We start from the raw sequence: 15,863 nt of genomic DNA, 5'->3' as shown, positions 1-15,863 counted from the left end.
AAGAGAGCGAATAAGGGTTTAATGGTGATGGGTTTCGTCCTTTATGAGCAGGAGGTTGATTTCTCGTACCTCGTTGTTGTTGCCCACGTTGCTCACCCGGATGGGGTGGACCTCATTTTTGTTCTCGGTGAGACCGTAAACATTGATGGCTAATTGTAGGCCCAACAAGTCACGAGCACGAACCTCAAACTTACGAATATGCAAGACTTCTACAGGGTAGGCAATCCCGGCCATTGCATTCTCCAGTTCCGACTCATACTGCTTGTAGTGGTTAACACGGCATGGACTGTTTTCCCTAGGTATAGGGTGTAATGCTGCCAGCACCGACCAGAGGAAGCATTTGGTGTCTTTGTTCTGAATATTGAGAACAGCTTTCCTTGCTTCAACCTCGGGCGGCAGGGCAATATAGCTAGACCCTGCCAGTGGCAGGGACTTGCTAAGTTTCAGACAAAGTTCGTGGGGGTCGCCACACAGCGAACCGCCCGAGCCTTTAGCCCGATGCTCCTCATGCTTTGCCACAAACTCCTCGACAAACTTGTCGTAGATGCTGTCGAGGTCAGTGACATCTGCCTGATGCAGTGTTTTTGGTTTTGTCGCATGGAAGAATTTATATATTTCATCAGACGGTTTCTGATACTTGCAGCATAGCACAGCATAGAATTTAGTGGAGTATGTAGCCAATGCATCGTTGAGGATGGATATTATCTTAGCTCGCTCGCTCTCCAGAAAACTACGCACATCGCAGAAGCTGTCTGATGTTATGTTAAAGTCTTCTAATAAATGCTCAAACGCAATTCGGTCTGCTTTCTTCGCCAGCTTGACGCGTTTGGCAGGTGGCGATGTATCGAGGGAGGTTACTTCTACCTTTCGCTTGGAAGGTTGCGGTAGAGATGTTCCAGTGCTCTTGCAAGTAAGCTGGTGTCGCTTGAAGTTATCAATAGAAAAATTGTTTCCACACTTAGAGCACAGTTTGGTCGCACATATTCGCTTTCCCGGCACACAAGTACGACAGTGTCTTTGAAAATGTTTACTTGACATAGTAATTTGGCACGTAGGGCAATTTTTTTCAGAACGCATAATGCAGAGATTTTTTGGGGGTATGTTATTTAATACCTAATGCTGTGCAATGCAAAATATAATTGTTTATTTTTTTTTAACTATTTTCTATGACCTTACTTGGTTTTTTTTTCGCCAAATTATATGCTTCTAGTCTCCTATACAATACAATATACGTACAATATTGTCAACAGTATCATATTTGAGCAGGTCGCTTGTCACCTAAACACTACAGCTCACAGGTTGGGAAAATCTGACATGAAAGCAGATAATACGCTTATGCCTTATTTATATATAATTTTCACGGGGCGTTCAATATTGTCAACAGTGTTATATTTGAGCAGGTCGCTTGTCACCTAAACACTACAGCTCACAGGTTGGGAAAATCTGACATGAAAGCAGATAATACGCTTATGCCTTATTTATATATAATTTTCACGGGGCGTTCAATATTGTCAACAGTATTATATTTGAGCAGGTCGCTTGTCACCTAAACACTACAGCTCACAGGTTGGGAAAATCTGACATGAAAGCAGATAATACGCTTAAGTTTTATTTATATGTAATTTTCACGGGGCGTTCAATATTGTCAACAGTATTATATTTGAGCGGGTCGCTTGTCACCTAAACACTACAGCTCACAGGTTGGTAAAATCTGACATGAAAACAGATAATACGCTTATGCCTTATTTATATATAATTTTCACGGGCGTACAATATTGTTAAGAGCGTCAGTTTCCGTAGAGCTCTCTTTTTCCATCTTCCCTCTATACAGTGAAGCTGTAGAAGACACAATTAGCTAACCTAGCATACAACATACTTTCCTAATTAATATGGATATTGTCACACATTCCTCTTATTTTATACTGTTGTAAATGGAAAAGATTATGTACGGTAAATGTTTTGTACATTATAGGGAAAAAATGCAAAATATCCCCCAACTTTAATTCGATCCACCTCTGAATCGAATTTTTTACATATTTTCACGCCGCCATATGTTGTTCTATTTTGCTTCTTTTACTTGCCTTGCTTAATTAACTCTCGCTAATTAGCATTTTGTACACGCAAACATTCACATGTGCTTTTTATTATTTTGTGTTCGGTAAGTACAAGTATATTCTTACATAAATTATTGTTTAATTTAATAAATTGTAAACTCGGAGCCTGCTATACTAACATTCCTTCTGTCTATTGAAAGCAAATGTTGCATACATGCGGAAATAACACAGAAAAAAAAGCTGTAGGTGGGCTGTCGGTTGTTTAACTCTTCCATCTCTCTCTCTCCTCTCTCTTTTTTTGTAAGAAGTTATGGCAAAAATACCAGTAGGTTAGCAACCTTGCTTTATGCACTGTAAGGCAAGCCTCAAGCAAGGTTGCCAGCTCCTTGCTTTAGGCTAGGTTAGGTTAGGGTGGGTTAGGTTAGGTTAGGTTAGGTTAGGTTAGAGTAGGTTAGGTTAGGTTAGGTTAGGTTTGAGTAGGTTAGGTTAGGTTAGGTTAGGTTAGGTTAGGTTAGAGTAGGTTAGGTTAGGTTAGGTTAGGTTAGGTTAGGTTAGAGTAGGTTAGGTTAGGTTAGGTTTGAGTAGGTTAGGTTAGGTTAGAGTAGGTTAGGTTAGGTTAGGTTAGGTTAGGTTAGGTTAGAGTAGGTTAGGTTAGAGTAGGTTAGTTTAGGTTAGGTTAGGTTAGGTTAGGTTAGAGTAGGTTAGAGTAGGTTAGGTTAGGTTAGGTTAGGTTAGGTTTGAGTAGGTTAGGTTAGGTTAGGTTAGGTTAGAGTAGGTTAGGTTAGGTAAGGTTAGGTTAGGTTAGGTTAGGTTAGCCAGTGAAAGATCATATAGTAGAATTTTTGTAGAGTGGGTTGGCAACACCGACGAGCATCAAATAATGATTTCAAGCCTCAAATAATAATTTCGAGCCTCAAAAAAGGAACATCCAATAAAATTGCCAAATATAAAAAGGGGGCAATAAACACCCCCCCCTCATAAAAAGCTACAGTACCCCCACAGTGTCGCCAACACTAGGCCCCCAACAGTATTGCCAGACATAAAAAAATACATAGGCCCCTCAGGTCCTTTTATGAAAATTTACAGTGAAAAAGCTTTCATTTTTCATGATGTCAAGAGCATCTACCTCTAGCGCAGGTTGCTTGTTGCTGACTTACAGACTGATAAGAGCTTATGCAAGAGCACCCTGCTTGGCGAGCTGTAGAATCCACAATTACCTAACCTATTTTTTTAAAAATATATTTGTAAAATCCATCTAATGTCTGAATTTAAAAAAAATATATATTATATTTGTTAACTGTTTAAGGAAAATTTTTGCAAAATACCCCGACAACGTTTCAGCTACTAGGACCTCATTACCATGAGCCTAATCCTAGTAAGCCACATACACACCTGTTCTTCGTATCGCATATACTAGTAAGTCAGATGACATCATGGGAGAATCACATTTCCCCCAAGAAGCCCACCACAACAAACGTCGCACATGCTAGAAGAAACAGGATCAGGATATTTTATGCTAAATTTACGGCTGCCTGTATGCAGTTATAGGCAAATCATTAAAAGAGCGCTCTAATATACAATGATTTCTCCTACCATGTACCCTAACATACAATTTAACATAAGTAAAATTTCGATTCGTCTATATATACCCAACAAAACTCAGAAACTGCCATACGCGAGAGCTAATATTTTGCAACAACTGTAATTACCCAACACTAGCAACAAGAACAAAAAAAAATATATCAATTATTTGTATAATATTAATTAGTAACTTTAGATAATATTAATTATTAGTTTTCAGTTGTAATTAATTTTAAAAAACAATTAATAACATGTTAGGTGATGATAACCAAGTGCAAAAAGCATTTCATTTTTTTTTACACACAAACAAAACACCACATAGTTCACAAAACCTCTAACAGATGGCAGATAGTTACATGGTTCTAGTTAGGATGATTTTTGGGTTGTTGGATTGGGGTTGAAGAAGACTATTTGTTGTAGTGACCACAGTATTGTTTTTTTTTTTGTGTGTGTGTGTTTTCTGTTCTCTTACGAGAATTAATATAGGTTGTCATAGAACCCTCCAATTCATGACTTAGGAAAAATCTGTTTGGTGATTCATCACGTACACCTATATGTGAGAAAAAGTATGAATAGTGGTAGTGTTGCCAGATGTAAACAGAGGGCAATAGACCCCCCTCATAAAAGGCTACAGTAAAAACCCACAGTGTCGCCAACACTAGGCCCCCAACAGTGTTGCCAGACATAAAAAATACATGGACCCCTCAGGTCCTTTGATAAAAATTTACAGTGAAAAACCCAGTAGGTTAACAACACTGTCAAAAAATCTACGGTAGTGTTGCCAGATGTAAACAGAGGGCAATAAACCCCCCCTCATAAAAAACTACAGTGCCCCCCACAGTATCGCCAACTCTGTGCCCCTCAAAATATACATCATAAAAGGCTACGATGAGCCCCACATGATGATTCGAGCCTCAGTGAAAAAACCCAGTAGGTTAACAACACTGTCAAACTACGGCAGTGTTACCAGATGTAAACAAAAAAGCAATAAACCCCCCTCATAAAAGGCTACAGTAAAAACCCACAGTGTCGCCAACTCTGTGCCCCTCAAAATATACATCATAAAAGGCTACGACGAGCCCCACGAGCCCCAAATGAAAATTCAGTACCGGGCCACTTGTACTACAACATTTTCAAAGACACTGTCGTACTTGTGTGCCGGGAAAGTGAATATGTGCAACCAAACTGTGCTCTGCCCCACCGAGCCCCAAATGATGATTCAGAACTCTCTATTTGCCCCTACTAGTAACCTTCCGCATAACGTCAAACATCCAATTGTGCTTCCAAAATCACACAAATTAACAGAGCTGTTAATCACACACGAGCACATCATTAACTTACATGCAGCTCCGCAGCTTGTCCTGTCAACACTGCGACAAACATTTTGGATAATAAATGGCCGAGACAAGGTTCGTCAAGTGCTGCGAAGCTGTGTCATCTGCCACAGATATGCTTCCGTGACATCACAACAGATAATGAGTAATTTGCCACCGCCAAGAGTGACTGTTAGTCGACCGTTTTTACACTGTGGTATAGACTATGCTGGCCCAATTCAGTTGAAGTATATGGTTGGAAGAAATGCTCGAAAGTACAAGGGGTACGTAGCTTTACTTGTTTGTTTCAGCACTAAGACTATCCACTTAGAGCTGGTGTCCAATGCATCTACAGCGGCTTTCCTAGCGGCCCTCAAGAGATTCATCTCACGTCGCGGTAAACCTAGTGATATGTATAGCGACTGTGGTACTAACTTTGTTGGAGCAAGTAGGGAACTGAAGGAGCTATGTGAAGTGACAAAACGAGCAGAACGTGATGAAACCACATCGCATTTCATTGCATCCAGTGGGATCGAGTGGCATTTTAATCCACCAGGAGCTCCTCATATGGGTGGACTTTGGGAAGCAGGTGTAAAGTCTGTAAAGCACCATTTGAGGAGAGTAGTTGGAAACACAATTCTCACATTCGAAGAAATGTACACTGTTCTCACGCAGATTGAGGCGTGCCTCAACTCACGACCAATATCCACAATGTCGGAGGATCTAAATGACTTGAAAGCCTTAACCCCAGGTCATTTCCTCGTTGGAGATTCTTTAGTGGCGGCACCAGAAAGGGACTTCAACAAGACTCTTCTTAATCGACTATCAAGGTGGCAGCTAATGCAGAAGCTTAAGCAACATTTTTGGCAGAGGTGGTCAAGGGAATATCTGTACAGACATCAGCAGCGTCCCAAATGGTTCTCGAAACATCGAGACTTCGGAGAGGGCGACATGGTCATTGTACGAGAAGATAACATCCCTCCACAAGAATGGAAACTGGGGAGAGTGGTAGAGGTTCATGCCGGACGAGATGGAAGAGTGCGATCAGCAACAGTAAAGACCAATCGTGAAATTATCATTGCTACCATTTGAAGTAGAGAAGTAAACTTGAGAAATCTATATGTTTAGTCTACATTGTAATTTCAATCTTATATTCATTGTGTTAAAGGTTAAAAATATGTTGAAATGGATATTTCAAGGTGGGGAAGGATGTTCAGTACTGTAATATAATTAAAATTTAAAAATGATGTTAGAGTTGCTCGCTAGATGGCAGGGAGGTCTGCCACGTGAAGTACGTGTCATATGCAGGACGCAATAGGACTGACTGAACTCGAGTGTCTTTGTCTTCGCGTGTGTGTGTGTGAGCGAGCGCGACGCGACCACAAGTGGTGGTACTTCGTCGTCGTATAACCTGTGTCTTTGTATATAATATCCGTTATTATAATATATAGTTGTGTTCATGAACTATGAGAGACATCATTCTTTAACCCAACACGAGATCAACACACTCCTGGACTTGGGAAAGTTACGCCAGGTGTTTTAATGGTGTAACGCCGCTTCACAGTGATTTAGGTATATATCCCCAATGCCATCTAGTTGCAAATAACTGTACTTAGAGAACATGAAAGCACTAAGTATCACTAAACGCTGCCATCTATTTGCAAAGAAATGTACTTGTTGGAAAAAAATTCATTATTCAATAATTTTATATATCTTCCGGTAGCAATACGATTAGCTGAAGACATAGAATAGAGCGCTCCTGATTTGATTTGATTTGATTGTAATTTAAAATTTTGTGTGCGTCAGCACTAAGGCTGTTTTGCAACCGTCACATTATACGGGGTCCAGTCCCTTACCATTACACGTAACAACTCTAACGTTGCAGAACTAAAATCATAAAATATTCTTACTTTCGTTAAAAGCTGAGGCTGTAAAGGGGCACTCAGCACACATAAGAACAAAAGAACAGGACAACACAAACAAAATTATACTGGCCATGGGTCCAGTCACCAGAGCCTCGTTAGTCTGCAGTACAGGGTGTACTACGTGGAAGGTCACCCCTTACACCCCTAGAGCGCTCTTGAGTTCACATAGCTAATTGCTAGACGTCGCAAATTGCTAAAATACCTTTCCACTTGTATATTTCTCATACCGCCATTATGATACAGATTAGTTTCAAGCACAAACAGTGTAAAAAGATAAAGTAGTACATATGGAAATATGGAAATATGCAGGTGCAGTATCTTCGGTTCAGATAAATGGACCGAATTGATACTGGGGTATTTTGCAAAAAAAATTGAATTTGAATCACATAAGTGAATGGGTTCAATTATTTATTTTACACTTAGAAAAACAAATATATTTCGCTTTAATTATTAATGAAAGCGAAATTTCTAAAAAAATAAGGGGAAATTATCCAAATCTTGCGATTTTTGTGAATTTTGCCCTATAGAAATGAGTGATTGAGCTTTGATAAAAAAAAAACATAATTATTTTTTGCACTAAAAAATGGTAACATTTGGATTATTTAGATATTTTTCTCTTACAATATTAGCTGAAATCGGGGAAAAATGAATAAATACAAAATAAATGTTCCAGAACGAAGCTATATATCTACTACGCTCCACACATAATAGTCCAAGGGATTAAGATTTGGAGAGCTAGGGGGGCCATAAGTTGGGTGTGACATAATCATGGAGATTGTCTGACATTTGTATACTTGGGTAATGTGAGCCTTAAGAGAAGGAGCAGAGTCCTGATGAAATAAGTACGTTCTTCAATTGCGTACACTGTCTATCCAGTGCTTAACAACACTCTGCAGAACCTCAATGTAGCATTAACTCGAAGTCCATGTGGAAAGAAGTGGGGTGGAATGACGTGTCCGTTGTCACAACTTCTAAAACCATCAGAGTTGCTGGAAACTTGGTATTCATAACTCTGGGAACTTCAGAAGAATCCTTACATAACCATCTGTCATTTCGGCGATTAACCTTTTGGTATTGATCAAAGTCTTTCTCTTCAGAGAAAAACCACAGCATGCCATGTTTCTCAGGGTTTTTGACTTTAGTGAGTAACCGTTGTGCACGGATGAGACGATTCTCTTTTGTTCTTGCAGACATGAATTTACCTTTCCTCATTGCATACGACTTGTATCGAATGTCTTCATGAACCAATGGTCGAATTGTGCTCTCCGACACCTTGAGATCCTTTGCAATGGCCCTCATTGACTTTCCGGGGGTACACTGAGAAAAAAGCTTGGTTGGCTGCAACAAATCCTAGTTACAGCAACCAAATTTCTTGTTTGTTATATGCGAGCAAAAAGTGAAAGTTCATAGTACAAAATTATTTGATTGACTTAATCTTGTTCATCCAACCAAATCATCTGTTTGTTGTATCTAATTGGGTCCAGTTCTCTGAACAAGATGCTTGGTACCATCAACCAAATCAACTTGTTGGCAGTAAAGGTTATTTTGTTGGAATTATTATTATTAAAAATATTAAGAAGCGTGAAATCCTGGGGACATGGGGGGTGGACTTCCCCCTACAAACAATTTTGTCCTGCAAAAATCCAGTTGGTAAACGAATTGGTGTGTTCGTTTATGAATACCTGATGTGTATGTTTGTGTGTATATACACATATGTATATAATAATACACACATACTTATACATATCAGGTACTTATAAAGTAGCAAACCATTTCCTATAGCAACTGAATTTTCGTAGGACAAAATTGTTGGTGGGTTGAAATTCCCCATTTCCGCAAGATTTTACATTCTGCTTTTTAACATAAACTATGACTATATATAGTAAACACCCCCCCCCCACACACACACATATATATATATATATATATATATATATATATATATACACACACACACACACACATATATATACAGGGTGTTTCAGAGCGACCCAGACACTACATTTTTCTCGAGAACGGGAGATCGTATCAAGTTGAAACAAAAAAATGCACCACTAAGTTGGGCCCAAATAATCCTTATAAAGTATTTGCAACATACCCAAAGCCACCCTTTTGGTTTTAGTGGGGGTACATGCCCCGTTCGTGCGATTATCAAATGGGAAGGGTATGTTTGGAATGCAGATTCGGAAAGGCAGGGGGAAAAAAACGATTGTCATATGAAACATTTGTCTGTACAACCTACCGTTTTCCGTGTAGAAAATGGTTTTGAAAAAAAGGAAGGTGAGCCGAATCGAGTATACCGAGCTTAACAATTAAGATAAGTGCAGCACCATAACAGTTTCGGAAAGTACAGGACACAAGCTTTCCAACGATATGCCACATAATGACTGCGGGACTAAAAAAGGATGAAACCGCGTGACCCCAAAACGGGAGTCTAAAGTTAGGGAAGGACTCGAAAATTTCAAATGGCAAGGGGGTCGAGTAATACCTCGTTGTAAAGGTCACAGAAAAGGTGAAAAGGATGCGAACATGATTTTGTAATCCACTGACCGGGCTCAAAATGGAGACATAAACAATTCCGACCCCTGAAGTTGTAAATAGACGTAAATAGCAAAACACAAACACTGGACAAAGAGATCCTGTGCAGAGAATGCCAGCGGAACAGCTGTTTATTCGTGACAAGGTTTCTAAATGGTTACTGGTTCGCTACCATTGTCATACTATGCCAACCGTCATATGCAACGTCAGTGTACTGAACGTCCGGGTTAGAGGTTTGCGGTTTCGTATTAGTACATGCCTCTGTGAGTGTACAGCATGCAGTGAGTAGAACTTCAGGTCCATTGTGTACGAGTAGGAATAAGCATAAGCCCACTTGTTGTGTAGGCTACAGTACACAACACAGTATGCTGGCCCAGTCGACATATTACAAAGTATGTCAATTGCCGCTGCGTCCAGTTAAATTTGACTGCACGTACGATGTTCCCACTGCCCGGTTCAACAAACGCAATCGGAAAGTGCCACGGCTCGAGGCGTGACGAGCTGTCTTGCATAGCAGTCGGTTCCAATGTGCTTCCACTGATACGCGAATACGCCCCTCCAATCTTGGTCTCATTCACTGTTGTCTTTTACAAGTGGTTGCATCGTCGAAGGCATTGTGTGGTACCTCAGGAAGTTCTAAAGTGCATTCCTCGCGGGTAGTGTGCATTCCTGTACTTAATTCGCAGTGGCAAATTGTTGAATGTGAACTAATAATGCCTTTCACGAAAGAAGAAGCATTTGATATGCTCATGGTGTTGGGTGAGTGACAACGAAATAGTTCTGCTGCTACTCGTGTGTATGCTTCAAGGTATCCCGATCGGGAACATCGTTCAAGACATGTTTTTCACACCCTTGCCGATTGTGTACGCAGAAGGGACAATGTTCAGCTTTCTAGCAGTCGCAAACATGAACGCATTGCTCGGCCTGTTCGAGATGAGAGGTCTGCTGGTATACTTGTATCCTTCCATCTCAATCCTCACGTGTGTATCAGGCAAGTTGCTCGTGATTCTGGTGTCAGCGCAAGTACAGTGAGAAGGATTTTAAAGCACCACAGATTTCATCCGTAGCACGTGTCCTTGCATCAAGAGCTGCACGGAACTGATTTTCAAAGCAGGCTAGACTTTTGCATGTGGTCTTAAGCTCAAGTGAATGCAACTGTTCGATTCTTTGACGAAATGTTGTGGTATGACGAGGCTACATTTAAAAGTGATGGTCAGGTAAATCGACACAACATGTATTACTGGGCCGCCGAAAACCCACGGTGGATGCAAGAGGTTGATCATCAACGTAGATGGTCTGTGAATGTGTGATGTGGAATCACCGGCGGACGAATAATTGTACCTCATTTTTTTCAAGCATGGCTTACGGGTGTTCTGTACCGCACATTTCTTGAAGAACAACTGCCCAGTCTTCTCGAAGACGTCCCCTTACACGTCAGAACACACATGTGGCTACAACAAGATGGCTGCCCAGCACATTATGAGCTAACAGCGAGGAATCAGGTGAATGGAATGTTTCGTGGTCGCTGGGCAGGTAGAGGTGGGCCCGTGCCCTGGCCTCCTAGGTCACCAGATTTAATATGTTTAGATCATTACCTCAGGGGACGACTGAAATAAATAGTTTACCAAAATAGCCCTACAACGTGGGACGACATGATCGAGAGCGTAGTTGCTGCATGCAGGCAGATTAGTGAGACAGAAGTTATTGCAGCACGGAAGGATTTCAGTGTCCGTGTGCAGAAATGCATTGAGACCGAGGGAAGACATTTCGAACATCTACTGTAAGTTGGTAAATGTGCACCACACTGGGTGCTTTACTTATTCTTCTCGTTTTCATTATTCATTGGTTTCTGATTACTCTTTTGTTTCTGTTATCATCATTTCAGTAAGGCCTATTTCTCTTGTCAAACAATGGTTTGGCAATCAATTGTGAGTAAAAGACCTTTTTCGTTGGCGAAGCAGCCGTTAAAGACGCCAACAAATGCCTTATTGTGTGTGACAGTAAACCATTCGTTGCCACTCCTAAGCTTGAAGAAAGTGTGATAGGCGGTCAATGTTACAGCTCAAACAAAGCTTACAGTAGTACGGTGTTTGAAGAGCGGACCCATTACCATAATTGTTTATACAGGATCTTATGTACTCTGTCCAGTGTTTGTGTTTTGCTACTTACGTACTTAATTCCTCACTTTGGAACATCAACTTGAGGGGTCGGAATTGTTTTGGTCGCCATTTTGAGACTGCTCAGTGGATTACAAAATCATGTTCGCATCCTTTTCACGTTTTCTGTGACCTTTTAAACGAGTAATTACTTGACCCCCCTTGACATTTGAAATTTTCGAGTTCTTCCCTAACTTTAGATCGATCCCCTTTTTTGGATCACTCGGTTTCATCCTTTTTTAGTCCCGCAATCATTATGTAGCATATCGTTGGAAAGCTTGTGTCCTGCACTTTCCGAAACTGTTATGGTGCTGCACTTATCTTAATTGTTAAGTTCGGTATACACGATTTGGCTCACCTTCTTTTTTTTTTCTAAAAAAAAAAAACATTTACTACACGGAAAACGGTAGGTGGTACAGACAAATGTTTCATATGACAATTGTATTTTTTCCCTGCCTTTCCGAATCAAACATATCCTTCTCATTTTAAAATCTCACGAACGGGCATGTGTCCCACAATAAAACCAAAAAGGGTGGCTTTGGGTCTGTTGCAAATACTTTATAAGGATTATTTGGACCCAACTTAGTGCTGCATTTTTTTTGTTTCAACTTGATACGATCTCCCGTTCTCGAGAAAAAGATAGTGTTTGGGTCGCTCTGAAACACCCTGTATATATATTATACTACAATATTTAAAAGTAGCTGATTCGTACAAGCTGTGTTTATACTGTTAGCATAATGAGTAATTGTGAATCTATAGTAATGTTCATCAGATGAAAGAAAACGTCGAAATCAATAATCCAAAAGCAAATCATGAAATTCAGGCCACGCTGTCAAGATGTAATAAATGAGCAGCATAACATTACGAAACATTACTGTTGTACAATACCAGAACGTATTAGAAATTAGAGTTCATGTCAATAATTACGTCTGTCTTAATTTAGTACAATATAAGTTTGTAGGGCCTTCTAGGTGGTGATGGAGGTAACGGTGTCACCTTGTAATCAGGCGAATTCGGGTGCGATTCCACGTTAATTAAACTCTGCATCACTGTGGCTCGCAACAAACTTCGAACATTAATATGAGCAATGAGAACTACATTACACACGTAGGCACCCCAGACCAATTGCATATATACATGTAATAAATTTGAGAAAAAATCCGATCATATTCCATAACGCTTTCTAGAGGTAAGGTGGTTCAATTATGGTATAACAGGCTTTTGATAAGCCATACGTCTAATAATATGCGCATTTTCATAACATTAAACTTATATTTAATAATGATAAATATATATTGTTTCTTATAGGCAAATATAACTATTAAGGTTATTTTGTTCTTCTAGGAGAAAAGAACCTGAAGGTGGGATTCGACGAGCAATTTTTGATGACGTTTTTGTGGGTCAATAATTTAAATCCTGAGAAAGCCTTCGAAAAGGTAAAATTCAACATTCTTTCTTTCTGCTTAGTCGTGTGACTTCTTTGCAATAACTCAGAGAAATACAAGGATATTATCGATTGATTGATTGAATTGGTATTTCAAGTCCACTTTATGCACAGTAAGGCTAATCGGGACTGGACCTGCAGCAGGCCCGTAGCCAAGCAGGGGCCAGGGGGGCTGATTCCCCCCTGGAACTACCGTCAGCCCCCTGGCACTGAGGTCAGTCCCCTTGACATTAGGTAAAACTATTTTGTGTAATTTGTTTGCAGTGAAAAGTGAAAATGTAGACAGCTAAAATTATTTTGCTCACAACTTTGGTGAAGGATAAATTCAGGGAACATGAACAGCAGCTATTACATACGTTCATCTTATTAATCAGAAGAAGTCTTAAGTAGCGGTAAGTATTTAGGAGATTCTCTTCTCTAGACTTCAGAACGTTTCTTCATAGGGGACCTTCTTTAACTGTACCTTCGTTGCCCCTGTTGCGACCTCCCATTTATACAGAAATCTGTGACTTTTGATGTCAATATGCAAATTTCCTTCGCACCTGCGTCAAGGGTTAACAGCTCCCAAGTTTTGGGAACGAAGGGGAGTTTTATTGTTTCGGCTGGGGAGTGGAATGTACGGAAGTCACTATGATCGAATATTGTCCATCTTTTTTTGGGTAATATAAATATCGGTATCATCAAACGTAGTATGGAGTGTGTATGATTTCAATGGCAGCCAATTAACACTTTAAGTGATATTTTAAAATATATACAAAATGTAGTATTTGGGTGATTTTTCTAAACTTTATGTAACTTAATGACCCTCCGTCCTCCACACACATAGTTTACCTTCATTTAATACAAACTTTTGAAAAATGGTCTTGATTTACAAAACCCCCTGATAACCCTGGACCACCCCGCCCCCCCTGGAGATCAGTTCTGGCTACGGGCCTGACCTACAGTTTAAAGTGGGATCCGAAGCACTATGTAGTTCCACCGGGTATGGAACCCGGGACCTCTTGACTACAAGGCGACGCTTCCACTGCGCCATCGGGGATACCCTGGTAGTGTCGATAGACTTACTCTAATAATTAATTCACCTAATAAGCTAGGTGAGCCAAAGGTAGCCCACCCCTTCCTCGGAAGGTGGCTCACTTTACGAAAATCACAAAAATATTTAACACACCCAAAAATGGCACTTCATAATGTATCCAGTCATCTTCTGGTGTACTATGATGAAAATCAACTATGTTGGGCTGCCAGCAGCCATTTTATGTAAGGTATTGTGTTGGAGAGCATATAAATTATTCATCGTTGTTATTATCAGGTAAGAATGAAATATGTGTTTTTACATCATTGAAATTAACGAATGTTCATGTATTATACACATTTTGAAATTCATATAATTATATTTTTGGTCAAGTAGTTACATTGTAAAAATGATTTTGTGTGAAAGCAACGATACCTATTTTTGTTTAAGAATGTGGTCCAGAAGCGAGTTTTGTTTCCTTTACTTCGTTTTCTGGCACTTTGGGCTAATCGTGACGAAGAGAATGAGAAATGTTGAAAACGAATCGAACACAGGATCCCTGGCATGGTAGCACACGGTGCCAACCACTCCACCACGGAGATCGGCTATTCGCGCTTACTGTCAACAACCAAAAGTTTAAGACAAAAAGTTTTTGTCTAATGAATTGTAGAAACGTGAATAAAGAAGAATGATTTGATTTTAAAATTTTGGGAGCGTCAGCACTTAGGCTATTTTGCTCCCGTCACATTATACGGGGGCCAGCCCCTTATCATTACAAAGAACAACTCTAACGTTGCGTAATTAAAAATCTTAAAATGTTTTGACTTCTGTTAAAAGCTGAGGCTGTAAAGGGGCACTCAGCAAACATAAGGACAACAGGTCAATACAAACAAAATTATACTGGCCATGGGGCCAGTCGCCAGAGCCTCGTTAGTCTTCAGTCCAGGGTGTACTAACGTGGAAGTGAGGTTGACATTTGGGTGTACTACGTGAAAGGTCACCCCTTACACCCCTAAAGAAGAATGAATATGTTTACTTGAACACAAGCATAATCTTCCAAGCAACTAATGGGTGTCTCAGAAACATTTTCATTTTTAAAACTATTAAAATAAATACTTATTTTTTTTTTTTTTAAAAAAAAAGAAACATTTAGTACGAAAAGAAAGCTTAAACATTGTTATTATTTTTTTGCGGAAAAGAGTATTGGACAAATGTTGACCGTTGATGTTTTCACATTCAATTAATATTGAAGTAAAGTTTTCGATCACTCGCCGAAGTATTGCACGTGGTGCACAGAGTGGTGCAGAATGGTTCGATCTTCATGACCTTCGACGTCCGGCGGTTTCCTCGTCACAGTGCTTCCAGCGACGTCTCTCATTCCTGCCAGGTCATATTGATGCCGGTACAAACGATGTACAACAACATAACAATCATTATTTTTATAAATGCACCAACACCAAAAGCACGTTGCTGCCCCGTAAAGCAATCCTTCTCAACTAAATATTTAACAACATTGCCAAGCGTTTGCGATATATCTCATTTCTCCGTAATGTGCGAATGGCCCCAGAGGGAGGATTCAAAAACGAAAACACCCTTTATAAGACGTTGCCCACCTTGGGAACCCAACCTTGAGAACTGATTGAACGGTTTGTACTTAATTCCTTTTCGTTATAGGGCAATTTTACAAAATGTCAATTTCATACAAGTTTTTAATTAGTAATAGGAGTTATTTATTTTAACTTAAGAAATGTATCTCTCATTAGAGGTTTGTAAATTGTCCTGGAATCTACGGCCACCTTTGATTCACCTACCCTAGAGAAAGAACTTGGCCTCATATTAA

The 15,863-nt window shown here is 39.9% G+C and overlaps 1 protein-coding gene across 2 annotated transcripts in view; it reads left to right on the top strand.

Moving 5' to 3' along the window:
* LOC145979550 (retinaldehyde-binding protein 1-like) overlaps window positions 1–15,863 on the top strand; it is a 188,957-nt gene that overhangs the window by 110,072 nt on the left and 63,022 nt on the right. For both annotated transcript variants that reach the window (XM_083112522.1, XM_083112523.1), the window contains one exon: window positions 12,912–13,003. In XM_083112522.1, coding sequence (XP_082968648.1) covers window positions 12,912–13,003 — 92 coding nt within the window. The remainder of the gene's footprint in view (window positions 1–12,911; window positions 13,004–15,863) is intronic.

This window comes from Lepisma saccharinum, chromosome 26 (assembly GCF_977018435.1).
Source record: "Lepisma saccharinum chromosome 26, izLepSacc3.1, whole genome shotgun sequence".
NCBI lineage: Eukaryota > Metazoa > Arthropoda > Insecta > Zygentoma > Lepismatidae > Lepisma > Lepisma saccharinum.
The sequence above is the reverse complement of the archived record's forward strand: the minus strand, read 5'-3'. Positions and strand labels throughout refer to the sequence as shown.